We start from the raw sequence: 21,163 nt of genomic DNA on the forward strand, positions 1-21,163 counted from the left end.
AAGTCAACTGTAATTAAATGTTGTACACATTTAATTACAGTTGACTTGTAGCACAGTGCATGAGTTCTCCAGCTCTCAGTAAAAGGGAAATGTATTGCCTGAATTTATTTACTATTATATAAAACATTTATTAGTGCATTTTCAATACTGCAAAATCCTTTTGCTGCACAGTCCCAAAGACTAGTCTCACCCTGGTTGCAAGAAGAAAGACACAGCGTCACTGGTGAAAAGCAGTTGTTGTTCTTGTTGAGGCACAGGTGAACATTGCACTGAACATCTGAACGCAATCTGCCCCTTACAATTTGGAAGTTTGCAGCATTGCCGACAGCTTTCGACATCTGGCCAGTGACCCACACAATCTGAACAGACTTCCAGTGTTAGCCTTAGCTGGACCTCAATGTTTCTTTAAATCAGCATCTGGAAGGGTACCGTTCCAAACTGGAACATCTTTTGCAGAGTTCTGTTATTGCACTAGTTTCCACACTACTTTTTGCCATCTTCTAGTAGACTTCTTGCGGTAGTGGTGCTGGTAGCAGCTGATTGCCTTGTTGTGGCGCTGGTGCTGGCAGGTGCATCATGACTGCTGTCAGAATCTTCTTCACTACTGCTTTCATCACCTGGTGTAGGTCTGTGGTCTTCATTGCTAGTATCACTGTCACTCAGACAACTCGTATCTTTTGACTGGTGGAACCCTGGTTTAAAGTCCACTAGCTGTCTTCCCATAGAAAGTTGATGTGTCCATTTATTTCTGTGGAAAAATAAAATGTCCTGGATATCTCGGAGTGACACCTTGGGGATTTGTACGATCAACCTGAAGTGAAATTATCGTGTAACATTGCATAACATTGCCTTCTCCTTGCAAATTAATCAGATCCCTCTCAAATGTTGTCAGAAAAGACCTCAGACCTTAATAATGTTTAAGATGAAGTTTGCAAAGCGGCATTCCTGGTGTCGCTCCTTATGGTTAACGATGACTAACTCTCAGACGCTTTGTCCGAGGGCTGCAGGAGTTCTTGGCTGCGTTTCTAGCCGGCTGGTGCCCCGACATGCGGAGTAGCGAGGACCCGTCCAACGCTGCTTGCATCGCCGCTTATCCGGGGTCGGGTCGCGGGGGCAACAGCTCCAGCAGGGGACCCCAAACTTCCCTTTCCCACGTTTACCAGCTCTGACTGGGGGATCCAAGGCGTTCCAGTGCAGAGATATAATCTCTCCACCTAGTCCTGGGTCTTCCCCGGGGGCCTCTTCCCAGCTGGCCGTGCCTGGAACACCCTAGGGAGGCGCCCAGGGGGCGTCCTCACCAGATGCCCAAACCACCTCAACTGGCTCCTTTCGACGCAAAGGAGCAGCGGCTCTACTCCGAGCTCCTCGCGAATGGCTGAGCTTCTCACCCTATCCCTAAGGGAGACGCCAGCCACTCTCCTGAGGAAACCCATTTCGGCCGCTTGTACCCGTGACCTAGTTCTTTCGGTCATGACCCATCCTTCATGACCATAGGTGAGGGTAGGAACGAAGATTGACCGGTAGATCGAGAGCTTTGCCTTCCGACTCATCTCTTTTCGTCACAACGGTGCGGTAAAGCGAGTGTCCATGAAGACCACAAACAGGATTGGTGACAAGGCGCAGCCCTGGCGAAGGCCAATCCCCAACGGAAACGCCTCTGACTTACTTACATATATATTAAGAAGCTTTTATTGATCAAATCAATGACTCTTCCAAGCACAATGAGTTACTCAGAACAGCATTGTTTCACATTCAGCACGTCATTTTTTCACCTTAATTGTTGTTTCTTTCCACATCTTTTCCTGAACTTTCTCCTTGTTCCTTTAGATGTGGGGATGAGATTATGGAGATCAACGACACTGTGGTTTACAACATGGTGCTGAATGATGTCTACACAGTATTGAGCCAGTGCGCACCAGGTCCAGTCCATGTCATTATCAGTCGACACCCCGATCCCAAAGTATGCAACGCCTCCACCTCATTTACCTTAACCAGCATGTGCAGCCTTAATGTGGCCTCTTTGGTAATGACATTGAAGGCCTCTATGCTGTCAGCATGAAAGCATTTAATCTAAATCCATCAAGGCTTCAAGCTAAGCGCTAACATCTGCATGCTAACATTCTCACAGTGACTATGTTCTGGGGAGGTTTTCCTGTGTTGAACATACCAATAAAAATGATCTTTAAGTGCAATAAAAATACATTTATTTTGTGAAATGACAAAACACAATTAATCTAAAAAGTGAGTTAAGCCTCACTTCAGTCCTTCAATCAAGAGGATTGGCAGTTTGATCCCCGGCCCTTCTAGTCTGCATAAGGATGTGTCCTCGGGCAAGAAAATGAAACCCAAATTGCTCCCATAGCTGTGACTACATTGTATCAATGTTAATTACTGATGGGCAGGTGTCACTGTGTATGGTAACTATTGTGGTTGGTGTATGAATGGATGTATGAATGAAAGTACAGTCCATATACCATTCATAGACAGTTTTCTCTGCCTGGGAAGATACGTTTTGGGGAAAGGATGTCCTGTTGTTGCTGCATGCTGCCTTTCACATTTTTAAAGTCCCACTGTTTTATGTCTTTATAGGCTTTCAACAATAGCTACCCAAAAAGACGAGCATCATGTCAAATTAAAAAAAAAACTATTTTACAAAAATACTGTAACCGTGGAAGAAAAGGAAAGTTAATTATAAAATTATAAAAACAGCATTTCCACTGTGTAGAAACAACAATAAAATAATTATCCCAGATCCCCATCTGGGATAAAACACCTGACCACTACAGTGTTCTGGTTAAAGGACAAACGTACTCTCACCCAGAGTTACCCACATGTCTCCTTTAAAATGTGTGTGAGTCCCCTCAATCACCAAAATTCTTTCATCACCCTGACTTATTCATTCCAATCTTTTGTGTGTCATAGGTATCCGAGCAGCAGCTGAAACACGCTATTGCTCAGGCAGTGGAAAACAGCCAACTGATGAAAGATAAGAGCCAGTGGAGCATTCATGGTGAAATATATATTTGGTCATTATTCATTTTCCACAGTCACATCCAGGTCTGTAGCAGCAGCCTCAACATCACAAAGATTGGAGTGTTTTTGAGGCTGCTGCTACAGACCTGGATGAGCCAACGGATACTGTCACATCATACATCAGTTTTTGTGAGTACATCTGTATGCAGACTAAAACATTCAGCACATGCAACAAAAATAAATAATGTTTAACAGAAAGCCCACTCTCAGACCCCCCCGATGCCCCTCCATCATCAAACAATCACCTACACCCCTTGCGTCCTTCTTACCTCTTTTAACCGAGCCCCAGCCAAGAAAAGAGGATGTGAGTTGGCTCTTTCACAGTCCAAAGACCGGGAAGACTCTGGGCCTAGATGGGGTGTTGGCTTCCTGCCTGAAAGTGTGCTTACCAGCTGGCCCCCATCTTCACGCTGATGTTTAACCGATCATCCCGATTTCTAAGAAATCTTCCATCAAAGGATTATATGACTATAGGCCCGTCGCCATGACGTCTGTGGTCATGAAATTCTTTGAGAAGCTGGTGTTAACCAACCCGAAGAACATCTCAGGGCTCCTGCTGGACCTCCTGCAGATTGCCTCCCCGGGCCGACAGGTCAGTGGATGATCAGTCAACATTGGACTCCACCACATGCTGGACCACCTCGACTCACCAGGGACATATGCACGAGTTCTGTTTGTGGACTTCAGCTCTGCGTTCAGCACCATCGTCCCGGGATTACTTGAACACTCTCCCAGCTCACTCTGCCAGCCTCCACCTGTCAGTGGATCCTCCTAACAGACAGGACGAAGTAGGTGAGGCCTGGGAAATTACCTCAAATCGCCGGACAACAACACACCCCGGAGATGTGTGCTCTCCCCATTGCTCTTCTCCCTGAGAAGATTAACTAAGATGACCCAACTGCCAGACTCCAGAAGTTCTCAGAGGACACAACGTTCATTGGCCTCCTAATGGACGGAAATGAGTCTGTGTACAGATGGGAGATTGACCAGCTGGTCCTCTGGTATGGTCAGAACAACCTGGAGATGACAGTGGACTTCAAGAAGAGCCCCCCAACACCGTCCCCCCTCAACATACTCAACAGCACTGCGTCTGCTGTGGAGACCTTCAGGTTCCTGGGATCCACAACCTCCTGGGACCTGAAGTGAGTCTCCAACATCGACACCATCAGGAAGAAGGCTCAACAGAGGTTATACTTTGTGCACCAGCTCAGCCCCCTCCAATCGCCTCGATCCCCTCAGTTGTTCACATATTCACATACTGTAGTTTCAGGATATATATTTACAATCACGTTGTATAGTTATTACATTTTTTCTTTATTGAGTGATATATAAGTGTCCAATAAAGCCAATTCTGATTCAGACAAGTTTGCCTGGACTCAAGTAGTTTTACTCCTGTTTCCTCGCACACTTTTTGGCTTAGTCCCATGTCTCATGTCGTTATTTTAAAAATATTTATGAGACTCTCATGTAAGCCACCTTAACTTTATGCAACTGTTAGGTCTAGCTCGCCCTGAAAGCTATTGTTATCTTGGTTGGACAATAATTGAAGCATTTCTTTTGTGCCTTGAATGGAGCCTTCAATTTCCCTGAGATTGTAGAAGGCAGAGACAACTGCAAATAAAATGGTATTGCCAGTATCACATACAGTTTTCTCAGGGAAGAGGAATCTAGTTTTCGTTTAAATCTTTAGTTTTCATCAAATCAAATCTTGTATTATTTAGATAAGTCTTGTTTGGTCACAGGGCTGCGTGTACCGGCATCCTTCTCTCACAGCCAGCTCAGATGTGAACAATGTCTGGAGAGGAGTTTCAGTCAGCTGACGGTTCGACAAGCCCAGAAGACCATGACCCGCTCCTACAGCGACAACACCCATGGTCCCAATCACAACAACTGCCTTACCACACACAGCCTTCACAATACACACCGTACCCCATCAGCGCGCGTCCACAGCCTTGACACATCCGAGGTAACCAAATATGTCACAGGTTTGTAGAGGGTTCTAAATACAGTTTCTGCTATCAGATTAATGTTGGTTTTTGGGGAAATCAATTAGAATCCAGGTAATCACCTACTTTGAAATGAAATGTTAATCTTATCCTGTCTCATTCTTGTTGTGTAGTCTATAACAGAGACATGCTCTGACAACAGACTGTCAGTGCCAGTGTATCCTGATGAAGACTATAACCTTCCACGCAACCATACTCCTGCCAACTTGTCAAGTCAACACGCCCTTTATCTGGCCTCAAGGGGTTACAAGGTAAGCTACAGAGGTGTCAAGTAACCAAGTACAAATACTTTCTTCCCTTACTTAAGTAGAAATGTGGGATATCTAGAGTATTTATTTTTCAGACAACTTTTTACTTCTACTCTACATTTTCACGCAAATATGTGTACTTTCTACTCCTTAGATTTTAAAAAGAGCCCGTCATCGTTCAAAAACACACACACAAAAAAACCCTATTCAGATAAATGATCCGTCATCCGTAGAGAGTAGATTTGATTGTGGTTGGATGAGAATTATAAACATAGACCATTTTGACACCCTATTGGTTTTCTCCGTGATGCACCTACTGATGACACAAATCAGAGTGACGCCGGGTGCGAACAGTGGTCGGTGGAAGGATCCTTTGTCAGAATGGCACAAGCCGATCTCAGTTGGGTATTTAGCGACATGGACCCTACTCCTCCTCCTCGTGCAAATTCCATGTAACGTTAAATGAGTATCTTCATGACCATGGGTTGGTTATTTTTTTACTTTCTGTGCTGCTTACTATGGGAAATGTAATCCCTGCTGCAACCACTGGGAGGGGATGTACCGCCCATCGATGACACTTCCTCCCATGACATCAGAATACATAGTTTCAATCAGCACCCGTCCTGCCCTGCTTGTATCTTTTCATTATAGTGTACTGGTAGACTACTTGAGTTGGAAAAGTCATTATAACAACAACCCTCACTTGTTACAGGTGAGCTATTCAGCTTTCACAGACAAAAAAGTTCAGTTCAGTTTTAACTATGAAGAGTCTAATGAGTTGAATGTAGCTTGTCAATCAAATTCTAAATGAATGCTCTTACCATTCGATACATAGCTTTTAATATTGGTACTGAAAAAAGGGTCATCATAAAGTATTTTCTAACCAAAGTGGCAGCAACATACCGACCCACAGCTCTATCTCGTCCTCCCAAAAGCCAGGATACCGCAGCACCAGGAAAAATGAATCGGCAGGGCAGCCCCTCAGGTGCAGACCACCAGTGCAGAAATAAGCTTGCTACATTTCAGCTAACTGCTAACTGGGCTATCACCCCAGGAGCTGATGACTGCTCCACTCCTGTAAAAGCAGCCTTCCTTCAGGCGGTGGGGAGTTTAATAAAGTTTAATAAACAAACTATCAAAACTCACTTAGACCATGGATATTTTATTGACAATGGAGAGTAGATCTGCTCTGTGCAGCAGATGCACTCTCCATTATCTGGACCGAGGGTAGACTGAACGCTACAGCCCCTCACTATGGCCTCTGAAGAAACAAGCGGTATTTCCAGAAGAGGCTGCACCTCACTGATCGGCATCTCTGCCGCACAATAAATTACACATATCACATAACATCACGGCAAAACGTTTACTTTTTATATTGATAATGTGGGTTACATTTCTGAATGTTTCAAACATAGTACTGGCCAGACACTATATGTTGTACATATTATACCTGTGAAAGCGCTGTGTGTCTCTAGTCCACCTGCAGGATGCGTGTTGCTCAACATCGGCATTGCAGGCCTCAGGATGTTACCAGTGAGGAGGGTTGTAATGGAGAGTCCAGTGGACCCACCAGAGGATCCCCTGTTTGCGATGGAGGACTGGAGTCCTCATCACACATCAGCTGCCAGGTACATTACAGCTGCTATGATTCAATGCAAAAAAGGGTATCAAACACGCATTATTACTTTGCAGTTAAATATTTAACATTCATTCCAATATGTCTGACATACAAGGAATTTGACTTGCCGGTTGATGCGTAACAGCAGACAGTACGACAATGGACGACAAGACAACAGTGCACAAGGAATAAAATAAAATGTAATGCTATGGGTTAGTAGTTTAAGGCTGTTAGTGTGGCCCGAAGTCTTAGTCCAAGTAGTCCAAGTCCAAGACAAGTAGCACTATATTATATGTCAGAACCTGAATGCAACTACTGAAATAACTGATTTATCAGGCAGTTTGATTGAATGACATGAAAGAAGGCTTATCTCGGTTATCGGTTTATCAGTAAAGAGCAGCAGTGTTGTGGCCTCAAGATCTTAGGTGTATCAAGGGGCAGTCAGGGAAGCCATCCGACTGAAGAAGGAGGCCTTCCGGGTTATGATATCTGGTATGATTCCGGAGGCAGTTGCAGTGTACCGGCGTGAAGGGCGGCAGCCGCTGCCGTGAAGGAGTCAACTCTACAGTGGCGAGTTGTTTGATGAGATCCGTCCAGAGATGCTGAAAGCAATGCATGTTTGGGGTCTGTCTTGGATGACACGCCTCAACATTGCGTGGAAGTCTGGGACAGTGCCAAAAGAGTGGCAGACCGGGGTGGTGGTACCTCTCTTCAAAAAGGGGGACCAGAGAGTGTGTGTGCCAATTCCAGGGGTATCACACTACTCAGCCTCCCGGGTAAAGTCTACTCCAAGGTGCTGGAAAGGAGGGTTCGGCCAATAGTCAAACCAAGGATTGAAGAGGAACAATGCGGTTTTCGTCCTGGGCGTGAAACGACGTACCAGCTCTTTACACTTTCCAAGAGGGGGCCTGAGAGTCTGCTCATCCAGTCTACATGTGTTTTGTGGACCTGGAGAAGGCCTATGACCGGGTCCCCCGAGAGATGATGTCGGAGGTGCTGCGGGAGTACGGGGGTGAGGGGGTCCTTGCTTGGGGCCATCCAATCCCTGTACACCCAAGCGAGAGCTGTTTTCGGGTGCTCGGCAGTAAGTCGAAGGCGTTTCCGGTGGGAGTCGGCCTTCGCCAGGGCTGCGCTTTGTCACCAATCCTGTTTGTGGTCTTCATGGACAGGATATTGAGGCGTAGTTGGGGGGAGGAAGGCCCTACAGTTTGGGGGGCTGCAGATCACATCGCTTCTTTTTGCAGAAGATGTGGTCCTGATGGCATCTTCTGTCTGTGACCTCCAACTCTCACTAGAGCGTTTCGCAGTCGAGTGTGAAGCGGTCGGGATGAGGATTAGCACCTCTAAATCTGAGGCCATGGTTCTCAGCAGGAAACCGATGGATTGCCTACTCCAGGTAGGGAATGTGTCCTTACCCCAAGTGAAGGAGTTCAAGTACCTCTGGGTCTTGTTCACGAGTGAGGGGAAGATGGAGTGTCAGTTTGGCCGGAGAATCAGAGCAGCGGTGCCGGGATTGAAGTCGCGGTTGTGACGAAAACAGAGCTGAGCCGGAAGGCAAAGCTCTCGATGTACTGATCAATCTTGGTTCCTACCCTCACCTATGGTCATGAATGATGGGTCATGACCGGAAGAACTAGGTCACGGGTACAAGCGGCCGAAATGGGTTTCCTCAGGAGAGTGGCTGGCGTCTCCCTTAGGGATCGGGTGAGAAGCTCAGCCATTCGCGAGGAGCTCGGAGTAGAGCCGCTGCTCCTTTGCGTCGAAAGGAGCCAGTTGAGGTGGTTTGGGCATCTGGTGAGGATGCCCCCTGGGCGCCTCCCTAGGGAGGTGTTCCAGGCACGGCCAGCTGGGAAGAGGCCCCAGGGAAGACCCAGGACTAGGTGGAGAGATAAATATCTATATACTGGCTTAGGAACACCTGGATCCCGCAGTCAGAGCTGGTAGACGTGGCCCGGGAAAGGGAAGTTTGTTTTATTAATCAGTTTATTAATTCAGTTACCATGACAGGGTTCTGAAAGTATGTCTGAGATCACTTTATCACTGAGAGATGACTGGGAAACTGTTACTTTCTCAATGCACTCATCAATGTACTAACCATGCTTCTCCTGTAAAGAATGACCTGTGACACACTGTTTTCCTTCCACATCCGGCAGCTCTTCAGCAGAATGTACAAGGCCTTGAGAAAGATCCTGAGGTTGCTCTTAACGAATGTATGTTAAGCGATGTGGCTTCCAGTGTATTGCTCGTGAATTCACGCTGAACATCTTTTAGGGCTTTATGTGTTTTAATCTGCTCTTACTGGCACTACTCTAATAAAGCATCCCTTTTGTTGGTTTTTGAATTGAATCCAAGGTCTTTCAAAAGGGTGAATCAGTTATAAGCCATTTGAAAAATCATTACTTATTTACTATCTTATGGAAAGCTATCCAAGGGGAGGCTTATGGTTGGACAACCTATCAGACAAGAGAATCGTGTCTCCCAGTGAGTACCAACCATCATTTCTAGTGTAAAACTATATCAACTAAGTGAAGCACACACTGCTTTTACATGAATGTACACAACCGCTCCTGTGAAGCTTTCAGCTGTATCAATCACCGAAAAGCTTCTTGTTGGCAGCTAACACCCTCTAAAGAGTTACATATTTATGCAATTTTATGAGAAAAATGTAATCCTTTCTTGTATAGCCCACAATATGCCGACATTTAATACGACTTTGGAGAAGTATGTTCACAGTCAATTTACAACAGATAAAAACGTATACAATTAGCTAATAGGAGTTGTGTGACACATTGATGTTAGCCATGTACAAGTGTCTTCATCTTTGTGTACAACTGGCTTTGATATTACGGTGTTAGAATATAATATAACTGTGTTTAACAATTGTATGTTGCAGTTATGCTTATCATGCATGCCTTTACATGTGTCTTGGTATGTGCATGTCAGCAAGAGAGCAGTGCATGGCATGTGCTTGTCGCGGGCTAAATTGGGCCAGAGCCAAAGTTAACACAACACTTATGGAATTTAGTAAGTAAACCGGAACATTGTGGTGCCTTAATCTGTTGCTGAGCGGTGCTGCAGCAAAGTGAACAAAATCTGCCGTGCTTGCCGGTATGAAGCCGGGGGTTTGGTCACGTGACATGGTCCTTGTCCAACGGGAGCTCTGTGCGCTTCTCCGCACAGCCCCCTTTATTGTCCTGTTGAGGTCTGGTGCCCAGCAGGGGGCCGCTCCTGGTCAAACATTCACATCTTCCTGCATGTTCCTTTGGTCCCCAGAGGAGCACAAATGAGGGGCCAACACCAATGTATTTGCACCTGTCTATTTCTTTATCAAAATCTCCATCTATCTTCATTTAAATGAAGGCTAATACAAATCCGGTCATTTAGATAGTTTCATTTGATTTGAGATGTACAATCTGTCTCATGAATTCTATGCTAATTAAAAACAATCTCCTTCTAGGGTGCCATTGATAGACAATCTTTGCACTGAGGAACTAGTTTCCATGAAAATTGCTGTGTGATCTGATCCCACCTCCCCCTCCTCAACAAAGCTCAATCCTACCACTGACTGAATGCACCACTCTCGTTCACTTCATGGGCCTGTAAGTCAAACCGTGTGAGAGCAGTAGCAGTTGTGTGGATCAACGTCTGAGCGGAAGCAGGAAGCATGTTATTGCACCTCTCTGTGGTTGATACAAGAGAAGCTGTTGTGACAAAATACTTCCTGTTTGTGAAGCAGGAAGGAGAACGAATAAGAGAAGATTCAGAGGGGATCAAGGAAAATGCCTCTCAACCTGTAGCCGATACCAACAACGGACTTCACTCAGGTAAGACCAGTATTACCATATTATATTTCAGCACCTGAATGAAATTACGTTTCACTTGACCCCGTGACAGAAGGCTGATCTTGGTTATCAGTATTTCAGTGGAAAGACACTGGTGTTGCACTTGGCAAGGTCACATGTGTCTGAATATTTTTCAATTAGATGACACATTGAATTAAACACAAACCATGAATTTATTTCCAAGCTAAATCAAGTAGATGTGTTTCACAACGTTAACCACTTGATAATGTTTTTTTCTACATACGTCAAGGCTAATATGAACATTCATGATACAGCAGCTAACTTGCTTTGGTTAGACCGAAACTGTCAGGGCTTAAATGACTAGTAAAACTATTATTGTCTTGTCCATGATAACTTCCAGGTTCTTCCTAATTTGTTTTCTAATAGTTGAATATAAGTGTATTTGAATTTATGAAATAAACCTTTGAAACTTTATTAAACGTAAGAATAAGAATCATGTTTACATCGTGAATACACTGTGGACACTACTCCTACGTTTGAGAGATGAACATGTTTGAAACACACAACTACCCCTCAGCGTATTGTACTTTCCTCTGTGCAAACAGCGGTTCTCTGCTCACAGCTGAAGAGAGGAGCCCTGAGGAGGAAGGCTCGTATCGAAGAACAGCTTCAGGATCCTTGGGTTCGCCTTTCAAACAGCCCTCCGGAAGAACGGACTAGGATCCACCATCGCCCCTGCAAGCGTGCTGCAGAAGGAACACAGCCTGTGAACATCCACAACAAGCCTGCCGCCACAAGTGACCAACCGAACATGTCCAATCTCAATGGCTTAGCCACCGATGGATCTTCAGATCCTCCATCCAACACGGCCCCTGGAAACGTATCGGAAGCACCTTTGGGAGCAAAGTTAGGGCCCCCGGTGGCACCAAAACCTGTCTGGTTTCGAAGGAGTCTGAGGAAAATTGAGGATGAGCAGGAACAGAAGAAGCAAGCTAAACCCGCAGAGGAGAGGTTGGCTGAAGGCTTCAACAGAAGCTTTGGAGTCAGATCTGCCTCTTCTGCTGCCAAGTTGTCAATCAAACAAAAGATCCATTCATTTGAAACTTTTTCCAATCCAGAGGTTCCAGAAAAGGGGGGTATCAGGTCGCCCTTGGCCCCTTCCAACTCTCTTCCTCTGGTGAGGGATTCCAAGAGTCCCCCTGCCTCACATCGAGAGTTTGGAAATGGCAAAAATGAAATGCCAAAAGAGATCCAGGCTAACAAGTCTGCATCTGTTAGGGAGACAAACCACACACTTGTGTTTGCTTCACCCTCTGCTACCACCATCTCCTCCTCTGAAGCTTGTAGTCAAACACCAGCAGAGTCCCCTGATGATGAACCTCACTCTAGCCAATCCTTTAAGGCTCTGCCACTTTTTGACACCATCAGTGGCAATCTGGACTCAGGGACGCATGATTTTCATTCAGCTCAAGTCCATGATGACAGAAATGTCTTTCCAACTATGCAGGGATCGGAGCTCAAGAGAGTGGATCTTACCGGGGACACAGAGTGCAAAGTCCCACCCTCTGAAACATCTGTAGGATCCAGTGAAGTCCAAGGGGAAAGTTCTCCAGAGAGTCCAGAGGAAGATGGAGCACACAGCCAAGAAATGGTGCAGAGCACCACTCTGAGAGCGGTTCCCCCCGCAGACAGTAACACCCTGGGAGGTCTGGGGGAAGATATTTTAGGCAAAATCCTTTCCTTCAGTAACCAGGTAATGTCATGGGAGCAGCTATGATCGTGTCTTTATGTTACTTGTAAATGTTCTTTAAATGGAAATCGCCATCCATTGTTACTTTTAAGGCTTTAAAGTAAGAATTGATCCAGATGATCCAAACCTCAGTATGTGGAAGATACAGGCAGAACCTAGCTAGAAAAGTAAAACCAAAGCTATATTCTCTTTAATGTCCATCGGGGTCCTCTGCTTTTTTAAAAGTCATTTAACTTGTTACCCTGAATGTAAAGTGGGTAAAGCCAGCTTAGTTTGCAGCAATTTGAGCGTACACGAGAGTAGCACAGATGGAGGATTTATGGAGTGGACGAGTCTCTACTTGCATTTGTCATATTTCTATCATAACGATCTGATTTCCAAGGCATTCTGTAAAATAGTCAGTCAGAAACTCTTGTGGCTTATTGTTGAACAGTTCCATTCATTTCTACACTACGAAGCCCAATGTAAAAACATGTTTTTTCCAGGTGTCACAAGCTCTGATGCGCTGCCGACCGATACACCCCCGCCAAGGAAACGCTGCCTCCCTAAAGGACTCCTCCGCTGTCGACTTTACAGAGCACATGCTGGACCCCCCCGACAGAGGGTTCTCTGTCAGGTACCACTCACTCTCTGCGTTAACATTATGTGTTGTGCTCCATTATTTAAACAGGAAGTCATCACCAGAAGGCACAGGGCTTATTTGAATTCATAAGGAAGTGGTTCAGGTTGCTAAAAAAATCAATTCCTGTTTTACAAGAGAAGCAGTGAATTGTCAAAAGAGATGTTGAATGCAGCTCAGTAGCTGACATTAGATCCTCATCTGTCATTTGCTGTCGTTATTTTAAACACAGCTTGGCCACACTGAGGAAGTGCACAATTGAGCGCGGGGAGGAGGCTTGTGATGACGAGGCAGCGCTCACTTCGGCCCAGTCCGTCATCTCAGCGATCCCCTCTCAGGAAATACAGAGGATGATCCAGGAAGTCAAAGGTCTGGACGAAGAGACCCTGAAGGTAAGAAACATCACTGCGGACACATGTATGTGTGTGTGTATACATCCCTGACTCTTAAACATACAACATCATAGCATAGCATTCATATATTCAATTTAATGATATTTAGGATTATAGAAGTAGCATATTCAAGTCAAAAACAAATAAATTGTCACACATGAGTAATTATTACTCATACATTATATGCACACATATCAGATGAACGTCATTCAGAAATGCTGTTAGAACAGACTGAACATGAAGTTTCATATAAAGCTCAGATGTAGTGAAATCTATAAACCCGCTGTGAGCGTGAACAATGCTTGGTGGTAATAAGACGCGTAACGAACAAACACACTGCAGTAATAACTGTTTCTCTTTTTCTACAGCAACTGGCGGCCATCCATGTTGTGGTTCTACACAAAGAGGAGGGAGCTGGTCTGGGCTTCAGTATTGCTGGAGGTTCTGACCTGGAGAGTAGAGCTACCACAGTAAGCAGCACTCTTCTCATCCCATTAGTGACAGTTGTGGTCTTTCATTCAAGGTTACACTAACAGCGAGGACACATACGTGTGTGATTCATAAATAAGATAATGGTTTGAGAATGAAAACTCCTTTTGAAACTTTTATGGATTATTTATTGGCGTTGTGTAAGTCAGGGTTAGTTGTCGTCCATTGGTGCTACACAAGAACAACTTGATTTAAATTAAAACCAGAAGTGATGTTAGTTGTTGAATAGATTGTGGTGGTACTGGTGTCTCAGTGGTCAGCTGATCAGGGACAAGCATAGCATAGTCTGGGTAGTGTGATACCCCAGAGGGTCGAGCAGACCCTTCAGTCCCCGTTTTTGAGGGGGAACCAGCATCCCGGTCTGCCAGTCCATTGTTCCTGACTCCCATGCGACATTGAAAAGGCGACAGCCCAACAATGTCCGGCGCCTTCACCCCCCCGGCGCCTTGCCACCAGGGAGCTTTACCAACCTTAGCAGCCTCTACCAGGGCTAGTGAGAGTGATGGAGGCCTGAATGGGACACGTGCTTAGACATTCATGTGTGTAGTGACTCTACAGTCATCACAACAGCTCTTGATGTGGATTAAATGCTGGATTACTTTCTCCTGCTTTTAGATGTGGTCATTTTAGCATTTAATGACCACATCTTAAAAAAAAGGGTATTTATCCTCTATTTTGTTATTTATGTTGAATACATATCACAAAAAGGCCGTACTACTATTTACTTTTTTACGACCGTATAACAATTCTTTAAATATATCATTGTGATCGTAACAAGTGCCCTTTGGGACACTCGCTGTCTTCGTCCAGGTCCACAGAGTGTTTCCCAGCGGCCTGGCAGCTCAGGAGGGCACCATTGAGAAAGGAGATGAGGTGTTGTCTATAAACGGACAAACGCTGCGCGGCCTCACGCACGCCGACGCCACCGCGGCTCTGCGTCAGTCCCGCTGCCTGAAACAGGCCGTGGTGGTGGTCAGCAAAGGAGCCGAGGACGATGGAGGAGAGGCGGGAGGCCCTGCAGGTCAGTCCCAACTCCGCTTCCTTACGTCAACAGTAGGTGGCGTGCTTCCCGTAGGCCTGTATCGGACTTGTGTTTTGTGTAGCAGCGGAGGAGCAGGGAGCCCTGCTGACTGCGCAGCTCCACAAAGGAGCTGGAGGAGTCGGCTTCACCCTGGAGGGAGGAAAAGGCTCAATCCATGGAGACAGACCTTTAGTCATCAACAGGGTCTCTAAAGGTACACTCATGATGTCTCAGTAGCGCCCCTAGTGGTCAGCAGTGTGTGGACGTTACTGACGACTGCACGAGTGATCAAAAGACATTTACTCTTCGTTATTGGGGGGAAACATTTTCAGAACTGCGAATGGAGCCTCTGGAACGGAAGCTGCTTCAGACGCACTAGTCAGACGTACTAGTCAGACGTACTAGTCAGACGCACTAGTCAGACGTACTAGTCAGACGTACTAGTCAGATGTACTAGTCAGACGTACCAGTCAGACGTACTAGTCAGAGGCACTAGTCAGACGCACTAGTCAGATGTACTAGTCAGACGTACCAGTCAGACGTACTAGTCAGAGGCACTAGTCAGACGTACCAGTCAGACGTACTAGTCAGACGTACTAGTCAGACGTACTAGTCAGACGCACTAGTCAGACGTACTAGTCAGATGTACTAGTCAGATGTACTAGTCAGACGTACCAGTCAGACGTACTAGTCAGAGGCACTAGTCAGACGCACTAGTCAGACGTACCAGTCAGACGTACTAGTCAGAGGCACTAGTCAGACGTACCAGTCAGACGTACTAGTCAGACGTACTAGTCAGAGGCACTAGTCAGACGTACCAGTCAGACGCACTAGTCAGATATACTAGTCAGACGCACTAGTCAGACGTACTAGTCAGACGTACCAGTCAGATGTACTAGTCAGACGTACTAGTCAGACGCACCAATCAGATGTACCAATCAGATGTACTAGTCAGACGTACCAGTCAGATGTACTAGTCAGACGCACTAGTCAGAGGCACTAGTCAGACGTACCAGTCAGACATACTAGTCAGACGCACTAGTCAGAGGCACTAGTCAGACGTACCAGTCAGACGTACTAGTCAGATATACTAGTCAGACGCACTAGTCAGACATACTAGTCAGAGGCACTAGTCAGAGGCACTAGTCAGACGTATCAGTCAGACGTACCAGTCAGACGTACTAGTCAGACGCACCAATCAGATGTACCAGTCAGATATACTAGTCAGACGTACTAGTTAGAGGCACTAGTCAGACGTACTAGTCAGACGCACTAGTCAGACACACTAGTCAGACGTACCAGTCAGACGCACTAGTCAGATGTACTAGTCAGACGTACCAGTCAGATGTACTAGTCAGACGTACTAGTCAGAGGCACCAGTCAGACGTACTAGTCAGATATACTAGTCAGACGCACTAGTCAGATGTACCAGTCAGATATACTAGTCAGACGTACTAGTCAGAGGCACCAGTCAGACGTACTAGTCAGATATACTAGTCATACGCACTAGTCAGATGTACTAGTCAGACATACCAGTCAGACATACTAGTCAGACGCACTAGTCAGATGTACTAGTCAGACGCACCAATCAGATGTACCAGTCAGATATACTAGTCAGACGTACCAGTCAGATGTACTAGTCAGACGTACTAGTCAGACGCACCAATCAGATGTACCAGTCAGATGTACCAGTCAGATGTACTAGTCAGACGTACCAGTCAGACATACTAGTCAGACGTACTAGTCAGATGTACTAGTCAGACGTACTAGTCAGAGGCACTAGTCAGACGTACTAGTCAGATATACTAGTCAGACGCACTAGTCAGACGTACTAGTCAGACGTACCAGTCAGATGTACTAGTCAGACGTACTAGTCAGACGCACCAATCAGATATACCAGTCAGATGTACTAGTCAGAGGCACTAGTCAGACGTACCAGTCAGACATACTAGTCAGACGCACTAGTCAGAGGCACTAGTCAGACGTACCAGTCAGACGTACTAGTCAGATATACTAGTCAGACGCACTAGTCAGACATACTAGTCAGAGGCACTAGTCAGACGTACCAGTCAGACGTACCAGTCAGACGTACTAGTCAGACGCACTAGTCATACGTACTAGTCAGATGTACTAGTCAGACGTACCAGTCAGACGTACTAGTCAGAGGCACTAGTCAGACGTACCAGTCAGACGTACTAGTCAGACGTACTAGTCAGAGGCACTAGTCAGACGTACCAGTCAGACGTACCAGTCAGACGTACCAGTCAGACGTACTAGTTAGAGGCACTAGTCAGAGGCACTAGTCAGACGTACTAGTCAGATATACTAGTCAGACGCACTAGTCAGACGTACCAGTCAGATATACTAGTCAGACGCACTAGTCAGACGTACTAGTCAGACGTACCAGTCAGATGTACTAGTCAGACGTACTAGTCAGACGCACCAATCAGATGTACTAGTCAGAGGCACTAGTCAGAGGCACTAGTCAGACGTACCAGTCAGACATACTAGTCAGACGCACTAGTCAGAGGCACTAGTCAGAGGCACTAGTCAGACGTACTAGTCAGATATACTAGTCAGACGTACCAGTCAGACGTACCAGTCAGACGTACCAGTCAGACGTACTAGTCAGACGCACTAGTCAGACGTACTAGTCAGATGTACTAGTCAGACGTACCAGTCAGACGTACTAGTCAGAGGCACTAGTCAGACGTACTAGTCAGACGTACTAGTCAGAGGCACTAGTCAGACGTACTAGTCAGATGTACTAGTCAGACGTACCAGTCAGACGTACTAGTCAGAGGCACTAGTCAGACGTACCAGTCAGACGTACTAGTCAGACGTACTAGTCAGAGGCACTAGTCAGACGTACCAGTCAGACGTACCAGTCAGACGTACTAGTCAGAGGCACTAGTCAGACGTACTAGTCAGATATACTAGTCAGACGCACTAGTCAGACGTACCAGTCAGACGCACTAGTCAGATATACTAGTCAGACGCACTAGTCAGACGTACTAGTCAGACGCACTAGTCAGACGTACTAGTCAGACGTACCAGTCAGACGTACTAGTCAGACGCACCAATCAGATGTACCAGTCAGATGTACTAGTCAGAGGCACTAGTCAGACGTACCAGTCAGACATACTAGTCAGACGCACTAGTCAGAGGCACTAGTCAGACGTACCAGTCAGACGTACTAGTCAGATATACTAGTCAGACGCACTAGTCAGACATACTAGTCAGAGGCACTAGTCAGAGGCACTAGTCAGACGTACCAGTCAGACGTACTAGTCAGACGCACCAATCAGATGTACCAGTCAGATATACTAGTCAGACGTACTAGTCAGACGCACCAATCAGATGTACTAGTCAGAGGCACTAGTCAGAGGCACTAGTCAGACGTACCAGTCAGACATACTAGTCAGACGCACTAGTCAGACGCACTAGTCAGAGGCACTAGTCAGACGTACTAGTCAGATATACTAGTCAGACGTACCAGTCAGACGTACCAGTCAGACGTACTAGTCAGACGCACTAGTCAGACGTACTATTCAGATGTACTAGTCAGACGTACCAGTCAGACGCACTAGTCAGACGTACTAGTCAGATGTACTAGTCAGACGTACCAGTCAGACGTACTAGTCAGAGGCACTAGTCAGACGTACCAGTCAGACGTACCAGTCAGACGTACCAGTCAGACGTACTAGTCAGAGGCACTAGTCAGACGTACTAGTCAGATGTACTAGTCAGACGTACCAGTCAGACGTACTAGTCAGAGGCACTAGTCAGACGTACCAGTCAGACGTACCAGTCAGACGTACTAGTCAGAGGCATTAGTCAGACGTACCAGTCAGACGTACCAGTCAGACGTACTAGTCAGAGGCACTAGTCAGACGTACTAGTCAGATATACTAGTCAGACGCACTAGTCAGACGTACCAGTCAGACGCACTAGTCAGATATACTAGTCAGACGTACTAGTCAGACGTACCAGTCAGACGTACTAGTCAGACGCACCAATCAGATGTACCAGTCAGATGTACTAGTCAGAGGCACTAGTCAGACGTACCAGTCAGACGCACTAGTCAGACGCACTAGTCAGAGGCACTAGTCAGACGTACCAGTCAGACGTACTAGTCAGATATACTAGTCAGACGCACTAGTCAGACATACTAGTCAGAGGCACTAGTCAGAGGCACTAGTCAGACGTACCAGTCAGACGTACTAGTCAGACGCACCAATCAGATGTACCAGTCAGATATACTAGTCAGACGTACTAGTTAGAGGCACTAGTCAGACGTACTAGTCAGACGCACTAGTCAGACACACTAGTCAGACGTACCAGTCAGACGCACTAGTCAGATGTACTAGTCAGACGTACCAGTCAGATGTACTAGTCAGACGTACTAGTCAGAGGCACCAGTCAGACGTACTAGTCAGATATACTAGTCAGACGCACTAGTCAGATGCACCAGTCAGATATACTAGTCAGACGTACTAGTCAGAGGCACCAGTCAGACGTACTAGTCAGATATACTAGTCATACGCACTAGTCAGACGTACTAGTCAGATGTACTAGTCAGAGGCACTAGTCAGACGTACTAGTCAGATATACTAGTCAGACGCACTAGTCAGACGTACTAGTCAGACGTACCAGTCAGATGTACTAGTCAGACGTACTAGTCAGACGCACCAATCAGATGTACTAGTCAGAGGCACTAGTCAGACGTACCAGTCAGACGTACTAGTCAGATATACTAGTCAGACGCACTAGTCAGACATACTAGTCAGAGGCACTAGTCAGACGTACCAGTCAGACGTACTAGTCAGACGCACCAATCAGATGTACCAGTCAGATATACTAGTCAGACGTACTAGTCAGACGTACCAGTCAGACGCACCAGTCAGATGTACCAGTCAGATATACTAGTCAGACGTACTAGTCAGAGGCACCAGTCAGACGTACTAGTCAGATATACTAGTCAGACGCACTAGTCAGACGCACTAGTCAGATGTACCAGTCAGATATACTAGTCAGACGTACTAGTCAGAGGCACCAGTCAGACGTACTAGTCAGATATACTAGTCAGACGCACTAGTCAGATGTACTAGTCAGACATACCAGTCAGACATACTAGTCAGATGTACTAGTCAGACGCACCAATCAGATGTACCAGTCAGATATACTAGTCAAACGCACTAGTCAGATATACTAGTCAGACGCACTAGTAATTCTGAACATGAGTGATTTTAGGTCAAACTCGGGGTGGGAGTGCACTTCAGCCTCCTGTGGCCATAATTAGTATTACAACAAAAACACAGAAAATGATCAAAAGAAATTTTAAAAATCACCTGGCGAACTGTTTTCGGTTTTCACAGATGAAAGTAACGATTCAGGGAATTATTTTCACAGCTGAGAACAGAAATAGTAGCAATAAGTCAGCTGTCCTGCTGTTGTGAAGGATCCCCAGGCTGACGCTGTGTGTGTTTCAGGTGGAGCAGCAGAGCAGAGCGATCTGCAGCATGGAGATGAGCTGCTGCAGGTCCAGGGAACCAGTCTGCAGGACATGACTCGCTTCGAGGCCTGGAACATGATCAAGACCTTACCTGAAGGACCCATCATGGTGGTCATCAGAAGGGGGGTCGGGGGGGTAGAATGACAGACACGGCTGATGAAATCCACAGTAAAACACATTTCTGTCATACTTTTAGCACATTTGTGAACAGATATGGATGATCAAGTTCTACCATAACCCCCCGTGCGGGAGAGAAGGGGGGCACAAACCTGTAGTGAGGTGACGTAGAATACGTCCATGTTTTACCCCTTTAGTTGTTGCATATCTGGCGTCAGCGCTTGAAGAAAGACGCATGTATTGATTGTAACAGTGACGGCTACACAGGGACAGTGTCCATGCTCTATTGTTGCTCACTGATTGACAGCTTGATGGAGCAGCAGTTGGGGGCGGGGCTTAGCCAAATAGGTAGGATTTTCTATAACTATAGAAAATTATTAACAATCTGCTTCAATCTTTAAAGGTCAAAATAATTGAGCTGCTTTAAAGAAGCAGTTGTTTTGTTGGTCTGTGCACCTTGTGTGGCGTCTTTGCCACTGTTCAAAATAAACAGTTTTCTTTTTCTGCGTCAGACCTGCCGTCCTGAATGTACGAAGGGATCCATTACGTCTC

The 21,163-nt window shown here is 46.0% G+C and overlaps 1 protein-coding gene across 7 annotated transcripts in view; it reads left to right on the forward strand.

Annotated features, from left to right (window-relative positions):
- il16 (interleukin 16) overlaps positions 1-21,122 on the forward strand; it is a 48,698-nt gene extending 27,576 nt beyond the window's left edge. For 4 of the 7 annotated variants that reach the window (XM_078085325.1, XM_078085330.1, XM_078085329.1 and 1 more), the window contains 13 exons: positions 1,828-1,960; positions 2,923-3,010; positions 4,776-4,999; positions 5,153-5,290; positions 6,763-6,915; positions 10,639-10,729; positions 11,314-12,461; positions 12,944-13,074; positions 13,310-13,469; positions 13,838-13,939; positions 14,769-14,979; positions 15,062-15,193; positions 20,472-21,122. In XM_078085325.1, coding sequence (XP_077941451.1) covers positions 1,828-1,960; positions 2,923-3,010; positions 4,776-4,999; positions 5,153-5,290; positions 6,763-6,915; positions 10,639-10,729; positions 11,314-12,461; positions 12,944-13,074; positions 13,310-13,469; positions 13,838-13,939; positions 14,769-14,979; positions 15,062-15,193; positions 20,472-20,638 — 2,878 coding nt within the window. In that variant the 3' untranslated portion in view covers positions 20,639-21,122. The remainder of the gene's footprint in view (positions 1-1,827; positions 1,961-2,922; positions 3,011-4,775; positions 5,000-5,152; positions 5,291-6,762; positions 6,916-10,638; positions 10,730-11,313; positions 12,462-12,943; positions 13,075-13,309; positions 13,470-13,837; positions 13,940-14,768; positions 14,980-15,061; positions 15,194-20,471) is intronic. The other 3 variants (XM_078085328.1, XM_078085327.1, XM_078085331.1) reach the window with 3 other exon arrangements.
- The last annotated feature ends 41 nt before the right edge of the window (positions 21,123-21,163 follow it).

Source organism: Gasterosteus aculeatus, chromosome 12, assembly GCF_964276395.1.
Source record: "Gasterosteus aculeatus chromosome 12, fGasAcu3.hap1.1, whole genome shotgun sequence".
NCBI classification, from domain to species: domain Eukaryota; kingdom Metazoa; phylum Chordata; class Actinopteri; order Perciformes; family Gasterosteidae; genus Gasterosteus; species Gasterosteus aculeatus.